Source organism: Equus caballus, chromosome 4 (genome assembly GCF_041296265.1).
Source record: "Equus caballus isolate H_3958 breed thoroughbred chromosome 4, TB-T2T, whole genome shotgun sequence".
NCBI classification, from domain to species: Eukaryota; Metazoa; Chordata; class Mammalia; order Perissodactyla; family Equidae; genus Equus; species Equus caballus.
Genome location: NC_091687.1, coordinates 54,957,764 through 54,980,914, shown reverse-complemented (window position 1 = coordinate 54,980,914; position 23,151 = coordinate 54,957,764). Strand labels below are relative to the sequence as shown.

Below are 23,151 nucleotides of genomic sequence, written 5' to 3'. Positions count from 1 at the left end.
ACACAAGAAAAAGAAGGTTCACCATTTGCACTGGAGTTTTTACTGCATGTTGGTCAGCAACAATCAGTTACACATGCTGTAACATGTGTCTCAGCTGTGTTTATGTTCTTTCTTTTTAGTGTGTACAAACCACAGCCTCATGTAACCAAGTTCACTGTTGAGCAGTATGTTATGGAATGATGCAGGATGCGTCAGAATGCCCGCTGTGTGTTTGGTCACACGATCACATAAAAAAGTTCGCTTCACTAACAGAGAATTTACCAAGAGTCTGAGTTTTGATATCTGAGATTATTGTGTATGTTTTTTTAAGAGTCATACTAGTGGAAAATTCATCATCCGAATCCTTTTTAGTCAACGATGTAGAACAACCAAGGTAAAAGTAAACATACAGAAGGACTTCATTTGTAAAAGTTGCTAGGTAGTACACAAAAGTACATGAGGGTAGCTTTTCTACTGAAGAGAGGGTACTGTGCCACCAGCCTCAGGTCTCCTAAGTCTACAGAGGTTCCAAGGTAGACTGGAGATCACATCCTTCTGCTGTATGAAACTGATTTTTAAAAATGTTTTGTCTTTCCTGCGTTAACATAGTGAAAGAGATGCAATGTGTTACTGGAGAATAGTTTACAGAACTGAACGTAGACCACCCAGTGGATATAAATAACCATAATTATCATATACGAAGAAAACAATGGACAGGGCATAGTATCACCACCACAATGACTATTCTATCATTATTACTTATTTGAATTATACATTCTCAAGAATTAATTGGTTTAAAGATATTTCATCTAGCTATAACTTGAAAAAAAGTATTAAATTCAGATGCCATAAATTAATAATTTGTGGTTGTCTGGAGTTGGACTCTACTGAAGTTCAATTCAGTACCAAAAAAAGATTTCTAATAACATTGAGAGCCATGTTTAATATACCCAAGGGAACAGCTAAAGAATTTTCAGCTGACAAGTTGTTTGCATGTAGTTGTTTCCCACTAAAAAACAGGTACAGTAGTTCCTAATTATCCACAGGAGATACGTTCCAAGACTCCCAGTGGATGTGTGAAATCGCAGATAGCACCAAACCTTATGTTTTTTTCCTGTACATACACACCTATGATAAAGTATAATTTATAAACTAGGCATAGTGAGAGATTAACAACTTCTCTTCTGCATATCTGAATTGCCAGCATCACTACTCTTGCACTTTGGGGACATTATTAAGTAAAATAAGGGTTACTTGAACACAAGCACTGCGATACTGTGACAGTCAATTTGATAACCCAGATGGCTACTAAGTGACTAATGGATGGGTAGTACATATAGCAAGGATACACGGGAAAAAGGGATGATTCACGTCCCAGACAGGACAGAGTTGGATGGTAGAAGATTTCATCATGCTACGCAGAACAACATGCAATTTAAAATTTATGGATTATTTATTTCTGGAATTCTCCATTTAATATTTTTGGATTGAGGTTGACCGCAGATAAGTGAAACCACGAAAGTGAAACTGTGGATAAGGAGGGACTACTGGATTATCTCTTCTTAAAACAGGATTTCACTTAGAAGAAATATGAATTAGTTATAAATTATGTATGTAATTTTAGGTAATAAAACAGTATTTCTTTTCAAATAGTGATGTTGATCGAACATTTGAAAATATTCTTCAGGGATTGGCTTCTTAAGTCAACTGACATGCATGATAAAAATTATGTAAATAATAGAAAAGTATTTATAAAGCATTCTGGAATTTGCTTCAGTTACCTTTTTTTGGATGCCGAGGGGGAAGATACTTATAAAATAGAATTACAAGAACAATAACTCTTTAAATAGAACTCCTGGGATGCTTACAATTTCTGAGTAATCAAGTATGCACTCCCTTATCCTTATGATGTGAGAGATTAAAAAAATATGAAAGTGTGGAGCCAGCCCAGTGGCGTAATAGTTAGGTTCACATGCTCCACTTCAGTGACCTGGGGTTCGCCAGTTTGGATCCCAGGTGCAGACCTACACATCTTCAAGCCATGCTATGGAGGCATCCCACATACAAAATAAAGGAAGACTGGCATGAATGTTAGCTTAGGGACAATCATCCTCACCAAAAATACATATGTCTATATGAAAGTCTAAAATCTTGTGGTCATTCAGCAACCATATTTATAAAATGAGAGCAATAAAACTATTATCTGTTAGTCTACTATCCAAATATGCTTTGCCTACAGTTTTTATCCTAATTTTTAAAAACTATCCAAATATGCTTTGCCTACAGTTTTTGTCCTAATTTTTAAAAACACCACATCCTTCATATTTTATAGAAGAAGAATTGTGTATTGCACAGTATGTCTTCACTGGACTTGGGGAAACATGGTTCCATAAAAACTGTAATGCCACAGTGTATTATGTTGTCAGCTTGTGTGTCAGAAGCCAATCTACTCTCATTTTACTGGGAGGGAACAAATGAGGTGAGGTGGGCAGGAATGAACTAGTCACTGAAGACTTAGATTGAGTCAGTTATTTACCTCCCTTCTCTTCCCTTCTTTTCCCTCCCTTGCTTCCTTCTTTTTTTTTTTTAAATTGCATCAAAAATTTTCTGGACTTTTAAAAATAGCTCAGATCTCCATCTTATATTAAGCCAAGTAAAATAAAAGCTCAACCTGCCAAGTCTTCAGAAATTATTGTAAAGATATCAGATGAACCATCTGAGAAGAGAAAAATGCAAAATATGAATTAATTTCTATGCCCCATCCCACATTTGTCAATTATTCATTCAGCATAGAACATATGTACTTCTTTGCCCTCGAGATGATGCTTGCTAACGTTTATTACCCTACCCTCTGTTACATAGTTGACCACATCATCTCATAGGACCTTCCTAGCAATCCTAGAGGGCAGGTACAATTATTATCCTCTTTTGACAGAGAAGGAAACTGAGCCTTAGAGAATTCAAGGCACTTGCCCACAGCCCCATAGCTCAGAACTGTCAGGCCCCGAATTTGTGCCCAAGCTGGCTAAATACAGAATGTGTGTTCTTAACCGTTGGGAATGAGAACAGCCAAACACTGAACATACGTGTACCAGAGCTTGGGATGGCGGCTCACGGAATGATTTTTTCCATTAGTTGGAGTGTCTTTTGTTGCTGATTTACTCAAAAGGAATTCTTGAAGCTTCTGCTTTACTTCTGTACTTGCCACTGCCCCTGAAACATACACACGAAGAAAAAGATGTTGATTTGGGGTTTTTGTCCTTTCAAGCTTCTAGAATATTTACAAAAATTAAGAAGTAATACCGCTGGTCACAGTATATGAAGTTTTCCTATTAAAAGAAGAAATCAAGAGTCTAAACCGGATTTGGAAAATGGCATCATAATGTTTTGTAACCACTGCTTCAGCTGCCAATTTTCGAAAGACCTTCGATGATTTCTTTAATTGCTTTTGCAGAAAGGGGATTCCCAGAATTAATACCAATTTTTTTCTGAGCTTTAGAAAATATTGCTAAGGAACAAAACACTGCCTTTTAAAAATCAAAAATCTTGGGTGACCATATAAGTGACTGAACACATTAAAATTATCTTTTCTGAATTTCTAGTTTAAATAACTAACTTTAAAAAAAGGTTTTTTTGAGCATTAAACAAATAAATATTGCTGACAATTCCAGTTCAAGTCGTCTGACTTTAAACCTTGCTATGACCTGATTTTGAACTGACCTCATACAGGGGAATTATTTGGATCTGTCTCCCTCTTGTGGATAGTTTTTTTTAACAAATGTTCAACCTTAAATCTTCCCAAAGTCTGGGTACTTGAAAAATAAATGGAGGCAAGACTTGACTTACAGAGAAATTATTACTTGAGAAGGAGAAAAATATAGTGGAGAAATGTGGAAGCAAGTTTATTATTAAATAGGATGGCATAGCTAGAGTGCCTTAGTATTTAACATTATTTTTAAGGTCCCAAACAACAGAAATTAGTTTCTTCATCAAACAATGCTATGTTTACTTCTTGAGATGCTCTGCAGACTGAATGCAGACAGCTGATATGTGAATGTCAAAGCTTTACATTTGGATCCTTAATTTATTCATTTAATTAAGCACAGACAGTTTTGACAAGTTTAATTGCACTCTTTATCAGGCTTCTTTCTGAGTGACGCTCAGCTACAGACGAGGGAAGAGATCCATCTTTTACCCTGGTGCCTCTTACTTTCTCGTCCTCTATCTTTGCCTCTGAGAGGAGGAAGCTGCTGTTCTCTGCGATGCCTCTCTACTTCCTGTTCTTGCCTCTGCTGCTCCAGTTTCTGCTCCTTTTCTAGAAGTTCTTGTTGCTGTTTTATGGCTAGAAGTTCCTGTTGCAACTTGCGAGAAGAGAAAGACATGAGAGTGTGCAATTTCTTTAGGCTTCATAGTCATCACTGACCAAAATCGAGATGTTAAGAGCTTCTGGAACTTATTTCTATTTATTTTACATTTTTACCCACTTTTTTTGTAAATTGTTGAAATCTAAAGACAAGTAAGTAATGCCATAGATGGTCTTAATGTCATCAACAAGCAAATTTTTAGGCAGCTTCATTACCTTTGCTGTCTTATCAAAACATTACCAAATTCATTCAGATCTTCAGTTCCCTGAGTAACTTTTCTTTGTACATCTGAAATATACGACACAGGCAAAGGCAGGAACATCCCAGACGTGTATTTTACAAAGTCTCTCACATTACAAATGAACAACTGAAATGTTCATTTCTCATGCTGAGAAATGGTATGAGAATAATCCAACTGAATAGAATGGAGAGATATGAGTTAATTTGGGGGAAGTCTACCTGAAATAGAATGAGTGCTAAAAATTTCAAAACCTTACAGAGAAGGTTCTCAATAAACTAATGCAGTCTACTTATCCATAATTAGGTCTTCTCTCAAAACAGCAAAGTCTAGTTCATTCATCCATCACACAAAAACCTTCTGATTAGAGAGACTGGTCAAGAAGAAATCACCTCCATTAAACTACCCCTTGATGCACTATTGTTTGCTGTCTGATTCCCTTGAACTCACTTTCAAATAATGACTATCATGAATATGAAGTGCTCTTAATAACTATTTTGAGTTGTCAGTTTTTCATCAGATTGAGAAATAGACATCTATGAATAATAGTAAATGTACCCACTAAGAATAAGTAAAAACTGAGTCCTAGTAGACTCTGACATTATGAGATATGAGATCTGGATAACTTACTAAACTACTCACAACACTGCTTGCTCATATGTAAGATAAATCATCTCCCTCACACATCCAGTTCATTATGTATGTGAAATTTAGTTTGTAAGTTTGAATCATACTAATTTTACTTAATATTATGGTTTTTAACTCTCAATACTAATGAAAGTTGTGTAAATTGCTGTTTATATTAGATAGGTACCTAAAACTCTGAAATTTACACTGAAAAGTTAGTAGAACAAAAATAAAAAGCTATGTGGAATGGCATCAGAGTCACTCTGGAGGAACAGGAAGCCAACTCTGTATGTCAAGCATGATGGCCTCACTACTTCCAGAAGGATATAGTCAGAAGCATTCCTGGTTACTCTTCACATTAAGATCTTTGGCATTTTGGCTTTGATATACCAGTCTCTTAATGAATGTTTTTAGATGTTCCATTCTAACAGGAAAATTTGTAACTCTGCTTAAACTCTGCCTTAAATATTAATACTATACAGACATTGGGGTTGCTCAAATTGATTCAGTGCTTCACCCAAGGTCCCAATGGAATTGAACTTTAATCTCTCTTAGGAATCTAGTAAAGCACACAATTTAATTTCCATAGCTACTATTTATTATGGAAGATTACAGGAATGAAGTTGAAAAAAACCGAAAGAAACAAAACTTCACCCCTCCAGTTTGAGATGTTCCACTTCAGGAGAGGGGCAGGATGATGTGGTAGCTTTGGAGACAGACGAGGCAAGACTACAAATTCTGCAGTACCCACCTATTGGCTGTGTGGCCTTGGGCAAGTTACAGTATTGCTCTCTGCCTCAGATTACTAGGTGGAAAAATGGGATAATAGCATGGAACTCAACAGATGTTGATTACAGAAGCCAAAGAATCAAAACACTAACGTAAATAAAGCATCATGCACTGCTTTTCCTCATAAAAATAAAATCTAAATGAATATTTAAAGCATCAACTTTTAGCCGTAACCATAAAAAAGTAAAACAAAATAAAATAAAAATTTTAAAAAGCTAAAAACTTCCTAAACTTAAAAGAAATTTTTAAGTATGTCTTTAGTTTCTGAGAAAGCAATTTATTACTTTAGAGAATCATTTCAAAAGCTAAAATTCCCCCTTTAGCTATCTCAGAAACTTTTTTCTCTCAAGAGCCTCCTCTTTTTCCAATATTTTCCAGATGTCAGTAAACCTACTATATTACTTTGTTGGGGCCAAAGTAATAATTAATTAGCTACTTGCTACTATTAACTTGTGAGTAAAACCAAACAATAAATCACTGAAGAAAAATTTTATATTGATCTTTACAACTACAAAAAGCATCCAACATAAATGAAGCAAGTATCTAAGGTAGTAACTTATCAGTATTGCCCAGTATTCAGGGCAATATGGCTCACGTACCACAGGAAAATGAACCATATAGTTACTTAAATCTTAAAGTACAAACAAAATCTTAAAGTATGAATCTTAAAGTTATGAATACAAATCTTACTCATCCATCATTTCCATCTTAACGTGCCTAGAATGAATGAAGGAGATCTAGACATCAATGCTCTTATTACTGTTTCAAAGGTCAAATTGAAATAATGCTTCAGAGTCATTAATAATTCTATAAACAACATAAAATAATTCTATAAACAAAATGAAGTTTTCCTATAGAGCAACATATAACCATCATTCCATATGGGACCAAAAAAAATACTCTTATTTTTAAGGTTTCTTATAGGATTCTTTTAGTAAAGTTCACTAGTAAAAGGAAAAAATTATTACATTTTATTTCAGGTATCAAAGAGCTTTTTTTTTGAAAATAAGATAAAATAGGTCTTCTAGGCTAAGGAAATATAAAACAAGGAACATAGAGAAAAAGATAGCATTTTTACCTTCTCAGACACTGTAATATTAATGTGGTAAATTTATATAATATTAACATAGATTAGTTATCTATATTAACCCCACATAAACGTTCTTCTACTTGATATGCAAGTAAGTAATAGATTGTGTCTATAATACAATATAATACAATATTCAATATAATAAAATATAACAGATAATTTATTGTATTAATAGATTATCATATACTTAAGTCATTTTTGAAGGAGTTGGACATAAAAATAGAATTTTTCATTACAAATATTTGCTGCCTTATATTCCTATCACAATAAATTCAAATTAAACGTCTACTTAATCAGACCAAAATAGCTTTGTTTTAGATGTCTTTGTCAAGAAGTTGAAAGACATTTTACAAATAAAGCTAAAGTAATATTTATCTCTGAAGATACAAGAGAAGAAATAGATACACAGACCCATCTAAAATGATCTGATAATAAAATAGCTCCTCATAAAAAATTCTGGGACATGGACATACTTCTCCTAGAATAATTTAATGACTTGGGTCTCAAATTGTCAACTATTCTTATCTATAGTCTATTAGACTCATATAAAAACATCAAAAATGTCTGCATCAGTTTCTTCATATGTAATTTTCTCGAGCTTTTTACTGTGTTATTGCTCTGAATGTATACATTATGAGGTCCTTTCCATAGGACAACTAGGACATACTCAGGACATCTACTTAGTGACCAAAGACAAAGAAAAAAATAGGCTCTCTTAACATGAAGTGACTAATGTATCCTTTCTAGTAAATAGTATTTGCAGATTCTTTAGAAACATAAAATGGGTCTTCCCAGGCTCGTGGTTCTTCTTGGTACAGAGGAGATGGGGCAAATGAACAAAATCATGTAGAAGAGAATCTAAAGAGAGGGTGGGAAGTTACTATTCCCTACTATTGATGCTGTAAACTAAAGGCTGAAAGAGTGGTCAGGCCCCTCTCCAAGAAGCAAAGCAGATTTGTTGCCAGCATTTTTACTACTTACCCAAGGTTTTCACTAGTACAACCACAATTTCCTTCAGGCCATACATCCATGACTTATCACAGTGAAACTTCCCTCCAGTGCTCCCTCTTATGTCCAGGTCTTGGCTCACGCTCCCTAAGAGGTCACAGACAAAGAAACATTTGCTACCTTGATGTGCTCCTGAAGTTGAGCCTGGTGCTGCCGTGTCAAGTTCTCATGCTGTTTCTGAAACTCTGCAATCAGGAGCTGCTTCTGGATTTGCTGCTGTTGCTGGATGAGGAGTAACTCCTGCTGCAGTTGCTTCTCACGGACAACAGGGTCCACCACGGGCATCATCATCCTGAGGTCTGTCCTTAGGTCTAAAGGTGAGATGGGCTCCAGGCCCACAGGAACCTCTGATTTCACATCCACTGGAGAAACAGGGAAAATAAAAAGGGGAGGGACGACAGAGGATAGAAAATTAGCATATTGATTTGGAAACAAACAAACAAAAAAGGTACTATAGCCTGTACAACAAATTTTATGTTAACAAACCTAGTCTTTTTTTTAATAATGATGATAAAAGGTCTTTTGTACATCGGCTTTGATAAAATGGACCATATGCTAATTTTCACCCAGTAATTTGTACTCTGCCATGAATCTTCCCCATTTCCCTTTTTCAAAGAGGTAACTCCAATTATTAACTGGAATCAAAGTAATTTATCAAACTTATCCTACTGGACCTTACAAAAGTCAAGACAACTTAGGACAAAAAAATGCAATTCTATTGAGGAAAGATGTCATGTTATAATACAGAACTTCTAACAACCAAATTTGCACACATGTGAACATTTTTATTTGTAGTCAGTCAGAAGATACATTCTAAGCTGTACTCCTTAAGAAGTAAAGCTTTTAACATAATGCATTTGCAGGGGTGTTTGACCTGGCAAAGAAACAACACAAATCTGCATGCTAAAATGATGGCAATGGTGAGTAGATTAGGTAATCAACCACAGCAATGGCGCCAGGTCAAAACATCAAGGAGTAAAAATAGCTAAGTTTCCAGGTGCTGGGTTTTTTTTTTTTTTTTTTTTTTATTATTCTTACGTAATTTATTGCAAAGCCCCAATTAAACAAAACCTCAGGTGACTGGAATTTTCTCCTCACCATTCCTTTTTTTTTTTTATTGAGTTATTGATAGGTTACAATCTTGTGAAATTTCAGTTGTACGTTAGTCAGTCATGTTGTAGGTGCATCACTTCACCCTTTGTGCCCACCCCATACCCCACCTTTCCCCTGCTATCCACTAAACTGTTCTTAGTCCATAATTTTAAATTCCTCATATGAGTGGAGTCATACACAGATTATCCTTCTCTCGCTGGCTTATTTCACTTAACATAATTCTCTCAAGGTCCATTCTAGGTGCTGGTTTTTAAATGGTAATAATCTGTAGATCTGTTGCCTTATTCCTCAATAGGCAGAAAAACTGTGAGAAAGCTTAAAACAAGTCTTCAATCAAAACACTGGAGGAAGAAAGACTTGATGATGAAAATGATTATAGGATATTTAAATTTATAAAAATTAAGTTAGATAACATATAAAATTCTTAGCATAATTTCTATTAGATAACTTCTTGGAGTGGTAAAAGCACAAAAGCTCACAGACAGGGTACATCACAGAAATACCCATTGTTTATGGCTGGGTCCACTCTGATTAGTCAGTGCTTACACCAAACTGTTTGTTAGATATTTTGAACATGACCCTTGCCCACAGGCATCATGAAAGTTCTGTAGTTGAATGAAACATGTTTAGTGAAAGACAATAGGGATTTTGGAAAGAAAACTGTGGTGAACTGGACTGCCTGGCTCTTCAAAGTGGTCAGCCATTACTGAGATCCAACCAATTATTGGTGGGGGAAAAAAGAAGAAAGAAAAGAAAGAAAATACAGACCCACTGTAGAAAGAAGTCACCTAATTAAATTTAAAAATAATTTAAAATATTTAAACGCTATAGGAACCAAAAAAAAAATAAATGCTTCAATAAGTCTACTTTTGACATGCAGGCTGCTGATTTTCAACCTCTGTTCTAAAATCTAAATGTCTGTTCCCACTCTTCTAATTGTGTTAACCTGAAGGTGTTATTTAAGTTCTCTAGGCCTCAGTTCCCTTAGATGTAAAATGGAGATAATTACAGTTTAACAGAAACAAGAGAGAGTTGTTAAAAGGACAAACGGGGTGATCTACTCAAAGACTTACAGCATACAGCACATCCCTCAATAAATGCTTTGGTTTTTTTCTATTATATAAAAATGGATACTTCCTGTATATTAAAATAAATCATCAACACTATGTATCTAACAAAACAAAAATATTAGGAGCAAGTATGAAAATAAAATTATATATGATTTCTATTAAATATTAGAAAATACAAACACTAAAACTTCTAGAAAAATGGGAAAAGAAAATAAGAGAATATAGTTAAACAATGCAAAAATATTCACCTTACTAATAAAGAAATGCAAATTTTAAATCAAAATAAGGCATCATTTTCTAATTATTAAATATTGTATGATTCATGTGTATGCATATGTGTATGTACAATGTTCCATTGTGCAGGGTAAGCATATGACCAAGCAGACAATTATATATTTTAAGTGGCAGGGCCAGTTGTTTAAAACTTCTGAAAAACAATTTGGTGATATGTATCAAGAGGCATTAAATATTTGATTTTAGTTTTCCAACTTTAGGAATATATCTTAAGGAGATAAAACCAACAGAGGAAGAAAGATTTCAATGTCACATTGTTTACTGAAGTAGTATTATTTAATTAAAATCATCAACAAGAATGGGGCCGGCCCGGTGGCGCAGCGGTTAAGTTCGCACGTTCCGCTTCTCGGCGGCCCGGGGTTCGCTGGTTCAGATCCCGGGTGCGGACATGGCACTGCTTGGCAGCCATGCTGTGGTAGGCGTCCCACGTATAAACTAGAGGAAGATGGGCACGGATGTTAGCTCAGAGCCAGGCTTCCTCAGCAAAAAGAGGAGGACTGGCAGTAGTTAGCTGAGGGCTAATCTTCCTCCAAAAAAAAAAAAAAAATCATCAACAAGAAAATGTCTAAGTAAAATATGTCACTCCATTTGGTAGAGAAATAGGCAATCACTAAAAATGTTTATGGGAGGGGCCTGCCTGGTGGTGCAGCGGTTAAGTTCGCATGTTCTGCTTCGGCGGCCCAGGATTCCCCGGTTTGGATCCCGGGTGTGGACATGGCACCGCTTGTCAAGCCATGCTGTGGCAGGCATCCCACATATAAAGTAGAGGAAGATGGGCACGGATGTTAGCTCAGGGCCAATCTTCCTCAGCAAAAAGAGGAGGATTGGCAGCAGATGTTAGCTCAAGGCTAATTTTCCTCAAAAAAAGAAAAGAAAAGAAAAGAAAAAATGTTTATGAGAATATGAAAAACAGTGTTACAATATTAAATGAAAAAACTGTTAATAAAAGTGACATATACCCTATGATAACTCTTTAAACTAAATAAATATACTTAACTTAGTTGATATACACTTAATGAGAACCTTAAATTCTCAGGCTTGATTCTAGATGTTGGGGTTCAGTAGTAAAACAAAAAAGACAAAAATTCCAGCCTTCACAGAGCATATATTCTACTGGGGTTTTAATTATATTAGTTTCTGAATTCTAATAGCAAAGAGTGGTAAGATACAAAACAGAAGGTGGTTGTATTTTGGGTGAAAATAGGAATAATTTTCCCTCTTCTAATTTTCTATATTTTTCCAAATGGTATCTAATGCTCCGACTACTACTACAAGTAACTTGGATCTGCAGATTCCAGGTTGGGAACTACAGTTAATATTCCATGTGGAGTTAAGAACTATTTTCAGCAAGTCAAGAAAGCCTGAGAGAAATCCTGTCTATAGAAGTTAAGCCTGCAAACACTAAATGAAACATTAATGTCTTTGCTTATCATTTGAATTGTGTGTGTGAGCAGGCACGTGTGCGTGCGCCTGTGTGTAGGGGATGGGGGGGATACTAGTATCAAACTTGGATTGCTAACACTGGTTATCTTTCAATGCATTGATCAGAAGCTTGCATTGATGTTACTACATGTGTCACTTTAAAGAAAATGGTAAAACAATTTGTTAATAAACCATGGTTTGGAGGACAATGTCTTCTAAAACATGATTATTTGTGAAAGGAAAGATATTAATTGTGACGCGTTTCAAACTAGATGAGGATGACAGTGTGTAAGATCTCTTAGTTGCAGTGTCCAATGTAGAACTTTCAATCAAGGCTCGGGAGTAACATGAGATTTTGAGCATTAATTTATAGAGTTGGCATAATTCCAGCCAAAAGCAATGGCTGTTAATGATATATTTCATTTTTACATTAAAAAGCCCAAACTACAGCCTCCAATTTTTACATGGAAATCCCAATAAACAAAGGTCAGAATTTAACCCTATAACGACCAAATGTAAAATTTCAAGAGACTCTGGGGTCTCTTCTTGCTGGCTTTCTTATTATCCATAAACTGTAAACATCACATCCCTAAAAAACATCCCCTCTTCCAAAAAAAAAAAAAAAGATAAGGAAAAAAAAGTCCCAGAACTCTCCAAAACAGCTATTGTAAACCTCAAAGGGTAATTTGACTTCTTAACCTGCTATCCCAACAGAAATGATTGTGTCTAACTGCTTGCCTTTGTTCAGAGACTAATCACTAAATTGTGAAAAATCACCCTCAACTTACAAAAACTGCTCTTGATTATAAATAATTGCCCAAGACTGAGAGAAAGCGGCAGGCAAGATCCCAGTCTTTCATCCAATTTATTCAGCAGCAATCCACATTCCATTTGTCTAGACTAAATATAGCAGCGTTTATACAAGAAATCAATAGTGCTCACAGAGAGGAGAGCAAAGGCATGAATATTTCATCAAACTCAGAGAGAAATGGCAATCAGCAAACTGATGGTTCTGTGTAGGTCATCTTTGGACTGCTGGATTAGTTCCTGTTACTCGGACAATAGTTCATCTCTGGCTAATCATAATCATATCATTGCCATTCTTTCTATTTTTAACATTAATTGTATTGTGGGTGACAAAAGCTCGTCGCATTCCAAAAGGAATGATGGATTTTTCTTACATCTTCTGTGACAGGCTAATAAGCCTCCCCAGGAGCAATAACAGTAACACAATACCAGGGCTGAATTTCAACAAGTTACAGTCACTTTCATATCACCAAACGTGAAAGAAAGAGCATTGTCCACAGCTGCTGTATTACCACAATTAGAAATAATTAACTTACAAGGAAAAGTTAACAGCCTCTTTTAACAGTGGGGAAATGAATCATCCCTGTTCACAACATTTCTTGTCTACGAACATGCAAATTCCTTACAAATTCCTTAGAACAGGTGGCCAGTGATACATAAGTTAGAAGGAAGTTGATGACAACAAATATTAGTGCTAGCTTAGTTATGAACAAATCATGCTTTCTTAACAGACCTCAAGACCTCATCACTTTATTTGGACTCACCCTGTTTATCTGAGATTTCAAATACATGCCAACATATTTAAGTTATATTTATATTATGTGTTATTCTAATACCACATGCCCCGTCACAACATTTCTGCATATATATTAACTAGTCTTAATTATCACTTTACAAAGTCCTGTTCATCTTCTTCAGTGTCTTTCTTAAATGCTCTTTGATAGTTATTCCTTCTGTTTAGCATTTATGAACTCACACAATATTTTCTAGAAACAGTTTTTAATGAAGATGGAAACAAAAACCTTTCATTTCAAAATAAAAATCTCAGATCAAATAGATGCTTATGATAATTATATTTATTTGAACAAGATATATACCTGTTCGTTGTAAATTTCTGTGACAAATATGTTTTTTTAAATACTAAGACCACCAAAGAGTTAATTCAGAGTCCTAAGAATAATCCAGTAGCCATTCTAATTCTTCACTTCAGATGCTGTTATTTATAGCACAAGTAAGTGGGAGAATTTTCATATGCTCAAAAATAGGAATCTGGAGCCCAGCCCCGTGGCCAAGTGGTTGAGTTTGTGTGCTCCACTTCAGCGGCCCAGGGTTTCATCGGTTCAGATCCCAGGTGCGGACATGGCACCGCTCATCAGGCCACACTGAGACAGCATCCCACAGGCCACAACTAGAAGGATCCACAACTAAAATATACAACTACGTACTGGGGGGGTTTGGGGAGAAAAAGCAGAAAAAAAAAAAGAAGATTGGCAACAGTTGTTAGCTCAGGTACCAATCTTTAAGAAAAAAATAGGAATCTTTGGTTGCTACTTTATCAGCTGACTTACAAACAAGAAGCCACCCATTTTAAGAATGTTTCAAGTGAACAACTTGCAAATCTCGTGAATGGAAAAATTCTAAGAATGCACAGTTTTGACCATTTACAACTATCACAACTATGGCTAAAGACTGCCCATGCTGTTGCTCTGAAATGAAATTTAAAAGCAGTATACTGCAAAACACAGGTTTTCACGAAAAATTGGCACAAGCACAATCTCACCACCAATGTGTATGTGCCAATTTAGTTAAAAATTGAAACTTGAAAAAAGGAAATAAAAACTGAAACCATATTTACTATCTCAGTTAATATTCATAGTTACAGCAGCTATAACTCAGGATACAGCATCACCAGTGTTACCAGGAGCCAGTTCACACAGAAATTAAGTTCTTTATACCAAAGAAACAGTTGTCCATAACCACAATGGCAAGTGGACATAGGAACTACAATTTCTACATCTGGGGAGAAACAAATGTTGCTCTGATCATCTGTTCAGCTTCTTCTGTTTCTCTTTTCACGCACAGAAATTTGTGAGAGTTTGGGCCTGCTGAGTCTGCCCACTGGAAAGGCTGCCTGCTGTGCTGTTTTCTGCCTCAACATTGTCCAATCAAATATGTAGTCATATAGGTAGTCTAGGGTTCAGAAAAGAATGTGGAATAGCTGCCTCAGACACATGCCATGAGTGCTTCCTCAAAGTGTAGCCTATAATAATAGTTTCAGTACATGGCAAATTCTGCAGGAATTTATATAAAACTTCAACAGGAATAGATATCTTCTTTTACTAATCTTTTCATATTTGTTTCTTTCTTGCAGCCTTTTTTGCCAGGGCGGGCTGGTTCTATTAAAATACATCAACATGTTCCTAATGATACCATGTCATCTCTGAAACTCTGCTCAATACCAAGATGAGTACTGATGCTAGATTGTTAGGTAATGCCAGGGAGATTATCATCTTCTCTGTATCATATGTGCTGCCTTGTCCTATCATTTCTGTACTTTCTGGCCAAACCAAAATCAGTAAGGATTAAGTTACATCTACTACCTATTACTATATATATAGTGTATGCATATGTATCTATCTATAGATATATATAGATATATTAAATATATACCTATTACTATAGAAAGTTATCTGGTTTACTGTCTCTGTGTATTAAACTCTTGGTATGCACATATGCAATTCTACTGATCATCTCGTCACCTAACATAAGTACAGTTTTCCTTGTGAGCCTTCTTGAACAGAAACTGAAGCGGTCTTAGAGGATGAGTGGAAGAAGATCCGTAAGCAGTACACTACAGTCTTTGTCCTAACCACACCACTTTATTCGTGGGATGTCAATCCCATCTTGGATCTCACTTTACTCCAGCAACGGGGATACCTAGCTTTTGTGATTCTAGCTTCACAGCCACTTCCCTCGTCATTATGTTGATTGCTGGAGAGAGTTTTTCAGGTAGAATCCATGAGCTTTTGGAAATAAATAGAACTTAAGTCTTTTTCTTCCTTCAACTCCATGAAGTGGATTTAAATTCATTTAAACCACCCTGATATTTCCTTCTCTGAAATCCTGCTACCACTTCCCACTCCCTTCTTTTAACAATGATTTGGAACCAAACAAATACAACTTTATAATTTTATTTACATTTTTATTCTTTATATCCTGTTGGTTACATCATAGCATAAAGCTAACTTGAGGACAGGGCCATGCCTGATGCCTGTATGTATCTTGTTCCTCTCATTCTTTGCCTCAATAACTATGCTGTGGCATAAATTCTTAAGTATTATACTGTCTAAAGAAAGTATCAGAGATTGTTTAGGGCTGTATGTATCTAAATAACATTGAAGTCATTGTTTTTATAGTATTATCAGGATGACATACCATTTTTCATTCACTCCTTTATTCAGCAAATATTTGTAAAGCCCTATTAAATGCCAAAACAGTTTTTAGTCAACAAGAGAAGTAAAGAACTGCCTTCAAGGAACCCATCTGCTGATGCAGAAGATCAATGCATAAACCTATGCAGAAAACGTGATGCATTAAGGGCAATGATGTTGGTGCTCCAGAATCCCACCTGAGCCCTCTTCTATTTTCTCTCCAGGACTCTCCGTGGTGATCTCTTCCATCCCCAGAACTTTATTTGCTTCTCATATGGTGACAATTCTATCTCTAGCCTAAACATCTATTCCAAACTTGCGATCCATAAGTATAACTATTACTGGCACTCTTCATTTAGCTGTCATACTGCTCTTTCTCCAAGACCTCTGGTCTCAAGTATTGCAGCCAGAGGAGAACATGGGGGTGATATTTGACTCCTCTCTCTCTTTTATTATCCATATCCAATTGACAGAAAAGATCTTTTCTCCTCTTAAAGATTTTTTTAATTCATAAAGATCTCTCCACTGCCACTGACTGTTTTATTAAAGCTGTCTTCTGTCACTCTCCTGGCTAAAACCCAATCTTTTACATGGCTGTCCTGTCCCTCCATGGTGTGCTTTCTGCCTGTGTTTCCGGCCTTAACACCATCTACTCTGCTTCGCTTGAGTCATACTGATCTTCTGTCAGTTCCTTAAACACCATGCTCTCCTAAGTCTCAGAGACTCCGCCTACATGTTATCTCTTCCTAAAATCCAATCCCATTCCACTTTTCTAGACTGATTCTTATTTATTCTTCATATGTTAGCTAAAAATGACTTCATACAGAGTATCTTTCTGAGTCTTATTGCATGTTCCCATTAAATTTTGCAATTCTTTTCATAACATTTGTTTAATTGTCTCCCTTCACCATTATTCCAAGTTCCATGAGAGGAGAGACTATAATTTCAGTGCCTAATACTGCACAAAAACATAGCAATGTCTCAATGCATACCTGGAATGAATGAAGGAATAAATGAATGAATGACAGTCACAAGAATCATATGGGAATAAAATTAGAGACACAGGTGCACACATGCATATACACATACCAAATTAAAATCCTAAAGCAATTACTTATTAGGGCTTTTTGTCTGTCTGAATTCCAGATAAATATTACTTGACTGCTTAAATTATTGACAGTGAATAAGCTTCTAGCAATAGTGATTAAGTATTTGAAAAAAAAAGATCTAAAAAAATTTTCCCCCTAAGATATCATTTCACATTTCACAGACCCCAGTGTACCTCTTAGAACTTGGTGTGCTGACAGACGACAACCACCAAAGTGGGGTAGGAAGCACTGAGGAAAATAAAACTGACCCACCCATGCTGTTTGCCTCAGTAGGGATGACCAAGAATGACCACACTCCTGAGTTATCTAAACAATAAGGCCTAATTCATGAATGATTACCCCATGTTATATTACTAGAAAATTAGACCAGAACTGATAAACTGTAAGCTAAGAAGTTTTTAAATCTCCAATTTGAAAAATGAAGAATTAAATTACTAAATGTAAATCAAAAAGAATAAATCCTCTCGAAGCTGTTTAATCAAAATTCTTTAACATTTTATCTGAAATAACCAATAATTGATTTTTCTAAAAGAATGCTGAAGTGCTTTTTAGTGAAGGCTCTTCAGTGAAATGTCTAGTATTATTTCAGTCTTGGAAGGCACATTTTTTCTGAAAAAGAAAATTAATGAATTTGAATGTGCCTAACATCAAAAATTGAAAATGGGAAAACAAGTAATACAACCTCAGTTTGCTGCCCAAATTTCACTTTAGTAATACAAATATTCTTAGTCGATTTTCCATTTTTAATATTTATGATAGCATCAGCATGAAATTTTTAAAAATTAGTAAATTATCAAACATAAAAATAATTTTTATAACAAGAATTATTTAAATTGATTAGTCCAGAAATACAATTCTCCCTCAAAGTGATTCTGTTCAAGTTATACATGTCTTCAGTTTCTTTAAAGTGCACTAATACAGAGCATAAATGAAAAGAAAATAAATGCAAGAAGCAATCTGGGTTTTGATTTACTATTCTCTTATTTCCCAGGGGCCTGAACAGGAAACAAAAATAACCACAAATGACTAAAATATCAGTAGGCCTTGAAATATCAACATTTAAGTTAAAGAAAGCTAACTTTTTAATCACAGCCTTACTATTTTGATTTACTTAATTCAAATTCCCTCTCTGCAAATATGCTTTTGAATTAAGCAGTCATAACAAACCATAACACAAACATGAATTGCCAACTCATTTGTAATACCCACTTAGTTCTGAAGTATTGCAGTGTTTCTAGCTCTTCACCATTTGAGTCCCAACTCAAAGCTGCCTTCAGCTTCTTGCAGTATGGAAACAAAATCAAGCCAATTTATGCGACTTCAAGGTAACAGGAGCTAAGAAACTAATCCACGTTATTTTGTAATTTGAGATAAAAATTTAATCTGAAATAACGGTACCTGTAAATGAAACCTTCGGTAGATGAGAATTTTAGTGTTTTAAAATAGAAAATATAGGTATTAATCTAAAAAGAGTTATCTAGCCACATATAACACTCATCATCCGGGACCTAGAGCAAACTGACTTTTACAAGAACTACAACGAGGGTGAGACACAATGTCTCCTTCCCCAGATTTTTTTCTACAACTCATATCTTCTTCTAGGTTACACACACGTACTAAATTATTACTATTTGCAAATGGCTAACCACACTTCTTCCTCTATTAAAACCTACTATTTGAGGCAGGGCATTCCCTTCTAACTCCAGAATCTAGCCCATCACCTGATATGTAATATAAGTTTAATAGATAAGTTTAAATTTAATGAATATTGGTTGAATAAATGACCCTTTCTGCAGCTCCCCCTCTCTAACAACACTTTTTGGAAACAAATCACATTTGTTTATTCAGCAAATAAAAATTTTTCAAAGAATATGTTCCCACTCTTCTATCAGGAACACTTGTTTGCAGAAGTATGTAAATGTGTTCTGTTTTGATAGAAAAAAAAGAGCTTTTATTGGTTCTTGCGTCCTGCCAGTCAAGAAGCAACTACCTTTAACTATAAAAAATAATCCATTATTTTCTGGAAGCTTCAGTGATTAATCTATTCTGGCTAACAGCATACATTAACAGTGCAGGAAAGTGGGAGGAGAAAAAGAACAGAAATGCCATGCATGATGAGTCTCTCCTTTTCCTCCTGATTCAAAACGTGCCTTTTCCTTTTTTACCTCCTAAGCTCCAGTCCTGCAAAATGGGAATAGGACTTCAACCGATGCACTTTTTCTCTTTTCTTCTCCAGATCTCAGCTGTTTCCTAAGTTCTAAGGAAATCTTACTACAAAACAAAAAGTCTTAAAGTCCCACTAAAACCTTCTAATATAGGATTCCACTGGCTTTTAAAAAGCAAAAAGATTTCTTTAAACAGCTGGACACCTTCTTCAAATAAAATCTTATGAATAGTCCCAACATATAAAACCAGCACGAGTTTAACCATTAAGGAGGAACCAATGTCCCACCCACTCACTTCCTCTCCGGCCTCTTCCCTTGGGAACCCAGACTCCGTGGAATTCAGTTGGAAAATCAGTGTTCTAACTGCATTATTCCTTTATTTGTTAAATTCAAATTAGAGGCAAATTATATTACTTCTCTTTCAAAGAGCAACGCATTAGTGTTTCACAGAATTATGGGAATTTGGAATTTTTGAATTGGGAAAATAAAGTTTCACTTCATACATGCAATTTGGGAGCAAAAAGTTAATGTTAAAAAATAAAAAATTGTCTAACTTTGCATAATTTCAAACCTAGTCAGACAAATGCATAAGCACCTGTGTTTATGTTATTGCCACATGGTGGCACCACTTTTGCTGATAAGTAGAAATACCCACCATCCTTTGTCAGGAAGCGGTTTGGATATGTGAGTTTTAAAATAATGATGCAAGCTCGGAATTACTCGAAGTTTTCAGGGCTTGAGCATTCTAATAAAATGTGACTTCCCTATGCCGATTCCAAATTTGGCTTTCTAAACTTGGGTAAGACAAAGACTAATATCATAATGTTGGTCGTTCTGGAAAGTTGTTTTCTTTTAATTTAAATTATGAAGCCCACACCAATACAGCACTAATTGTGTGCCAAACAGTGTTCTGAATGCTTTATAAAATAAATTTTAATTCATTTATTCTTCTTTACCACACTATGAGCTTGTGCTATTGGGTAACCTAGGGGATAGACATGATTATGATCCTCATTCACAGATGAGGAAAATGGAGGCCGTAGAGGAACTTGGTGAACGTCACACAGCTACTATGTGGTACAAAAGGAATTCAAGCACACACCGTGCAGTGCCAGAGTCCATCCTTTTAGCCATTCCACTCTTATTTTTCTTGAGTGCTACAAAACAGGTATCCAATTTAATTCCTACACAGTTCACTTTGGGGTATGCCTTGATATAAATGAGACTTAAAACTTTTTTTTTGTTAAAATGATATTACATATTTTTATTTTTAGAGGTAAAGAAAAGCATTTACTTGTACCTGCCAATATCTAATGTGGAGTGATGTGTAAAAGAACACATTTCTGAATATTCTGACACCTTTGTGTATTTTCAGGTGAGACCAAACATCTTTCTTAACATGTGTGTTTCAATAGTCTTTTTAGAAACAACTCTGTATTTAGGAATTACAAATTTGGTATTTTACCCTTTTCTTTTAGCTATAGAAAATTCTGTTCAGTCTAGACAATTTTCTAAAATTCACCTTACTCTCCAATCTGTATCTACTAACTCACAGGTAAAGACTGCCTAATAATGAAGTCTTCATTAGTACCTGATTAACTAAATCCCATTGGATTGTATCAGAGGTAGAGATATTGAGTCATAATTAACTGTAAACAGTGTTAATGAAGTTTGAATGTATTGTTCATAAAATTTTAGATTACTTTTTTAATTGAAGAAAGTAGTAACAAAAGAGAAGAGGCAGCTGTTTCTTGACACTATGGGAAAAGATTTGACAGGATAGATTGTGGTGGTTTAGTTTTTCTTATTTCAGGGCTTTTTTTGGCTCATGATTCCCTGTGCATTATGAGAGATGATCACTAGCCATTGAGGCACAACACATTAGGTAAGTGGAAGGGTCTACCTCAAAGAGAAGCCTGAAGTTATTGGAAAAATCTAATTTTTAAAAATACATAAATAAATAGAAATCGACATGTCTATATATATTCATTAAAGACATTCATAATTTGGCATAAGAAAACGTAATAAGTTTTCTCTGTGGCTTCTATTTAATTAGACGTCATTAAAATTTCTATTTCTGGTAGAACTCCTAGTATCTGTTTATAGAAACAGCCTGTATTCAGAGAACTGTCAGCATTACAGAATGCTTCTAAATATTTTAAGCACAGCTTTGAGATGATAAGTCCACAATTTGAAGTGGAACAATTTGTACAAACAAAAGTATAGGAAGTTATTTAAAGTATTAAAAACGAGCAGGACTCCGCAGAGCAGCAGTCAGCAAACGACAGCTCCCGGGCCAAATCCAGCCTGCCCATGTTTCTTTTTAATGCCTGCTACCGAAGAGTGATGTTCATATTCTTAAATAGTTAAAAAAAAGAAAAACATTTCATGACATGCATAAATTATATGAAATTCAAATTTCACTTCTCATAAATAAAGTTTTATTGAAACACAGCCACTCACATTCATTTACTTATTGTCCATGGCTGCTTTTGCACTACAAAGTCAGAGTTCTGTGTAACAGAGGCAGCACAACCTGCAAAGCCTAAAATATTTACTGTCGGTCCCGACAGGAAAAATCTGCCTAACCCTGCTGCAGAGAATCTACAACCAATTTTATTCTCAGAGTGGCACTTCCCTGTGACAGTCAAATTCCCAAGCCACCTCCCTACACCCTACTCTACTGGTTTAATGCACAAGGTTAAAAATTACCATAGCTTATTTCATCTAAAATAAAACATAATTAGGAAGCAGAATATGCTGACGAGAAAAACACCATGTAAAAAGAAGCTCTAAGTATTTTCATTGAATTGATATACGAATTTTAGACTTTGTTGCTTGCTCTTCACATTAAGCAGTTAACTGGAAAACAAAGATATAAAGAAGAATGATGGCGTTTTAAAGTGAGCAATATGTGCTGAGCATTAGCTACAATTTTTGGATGGATTTTTTTCATTTAATACCACAGCCTTATTATTATTGCCATTTTAAGGGTGAGGATAAGGAGCAATAGACAAGTTAGAGCTAGTCTCTCCAATCTCATGTATACAACATCTTTCTCTAAGTATTACTTCTTTATCTTGCTTACTTAAAATCATGGTAAATATTATTTTAGTATGATATTAAATGAAAGTCATTGTATCATATTCTATACTAAAAGATTCAGGTGGGATCTCCTTCTAATTTCTCTCTTTTCCATGAGGCAGAGATAACATACCCTACAAGAAGCAAGATCTAGAACAAATATTTGTTCAATTGAAATTTCTTTTAACAAAATAAGGCAAGGACACAGACTGCTCGCATCTGTGTAGTAGCTATTACATAATTCCATATATATTATTCTATAGAATAATATAAAATATATATAAAAATAATATACTATATATCCTCAAAAGGCCAGTACATCTTATAGAAATCGACATGTGAATGAGTTTAAGAAAGGAATCTTTGGAAATTATAGAATATTGTGTTTATTTGACATCAAAATTTTTGTTAATACTGTGTGGGTTGATTTAGTTTATACAGAATATTTTAAAACCTTGAGGTTTTAAAGAAACATCATATGTACCTCAAAGCTACAATAATACTACTACAAGGTTGGTTATTATACCCTTGTGATAGATCTGTAGCCAAACCACTAAAGAA

At 35.1% G+C, this 23,151-nt stretch overlaps 1 protein-coding gene and 1 pseudogene across 50 annotated transcripts in view; both read right to left on the bottom strand.

Annotated features, from left to right (window-relative positions):
* Positions 1–23,151, bottom strand: part of HDAC9 (histone deacetylase 9) — a 546,893-nt gene that overhangs the window by 67,420 nt on the left and 456,322 nt on the right. For 15 of the 50 annotated variants that reach the window (XM_070264618.1, XM_070264611.1, XM_070264637.1 and 12 more), the window contains 3 exons: positions 8,216–8,457; positions 4,190–4,331; positions 3,066–3,192 (listed from right to left, as the gene is read on the bottom strand). In XM_070264618.1, coding sequence (XP_070120719.1) covers positions 3,066–3,192; positions 4,190–4,331; positions 8,216–8,457 — 511 coding nt within the window. Of the gene's footprint in view, positions 1–3,065; positions 3,193–4,189; positions 4,341–8,215; positions 8,458–23,151 lie in introns of all 50 variants that reach the window. The other 35 variants (XM_070264612.1, XM_070264646.1, XM_070264613.1 and 32 more) reach the window with 3 other exon arrangements.
* Positions 14,874–15,781, bottom strand: LOC138923890 (casein kinase I-like; annotated as a pseudogene).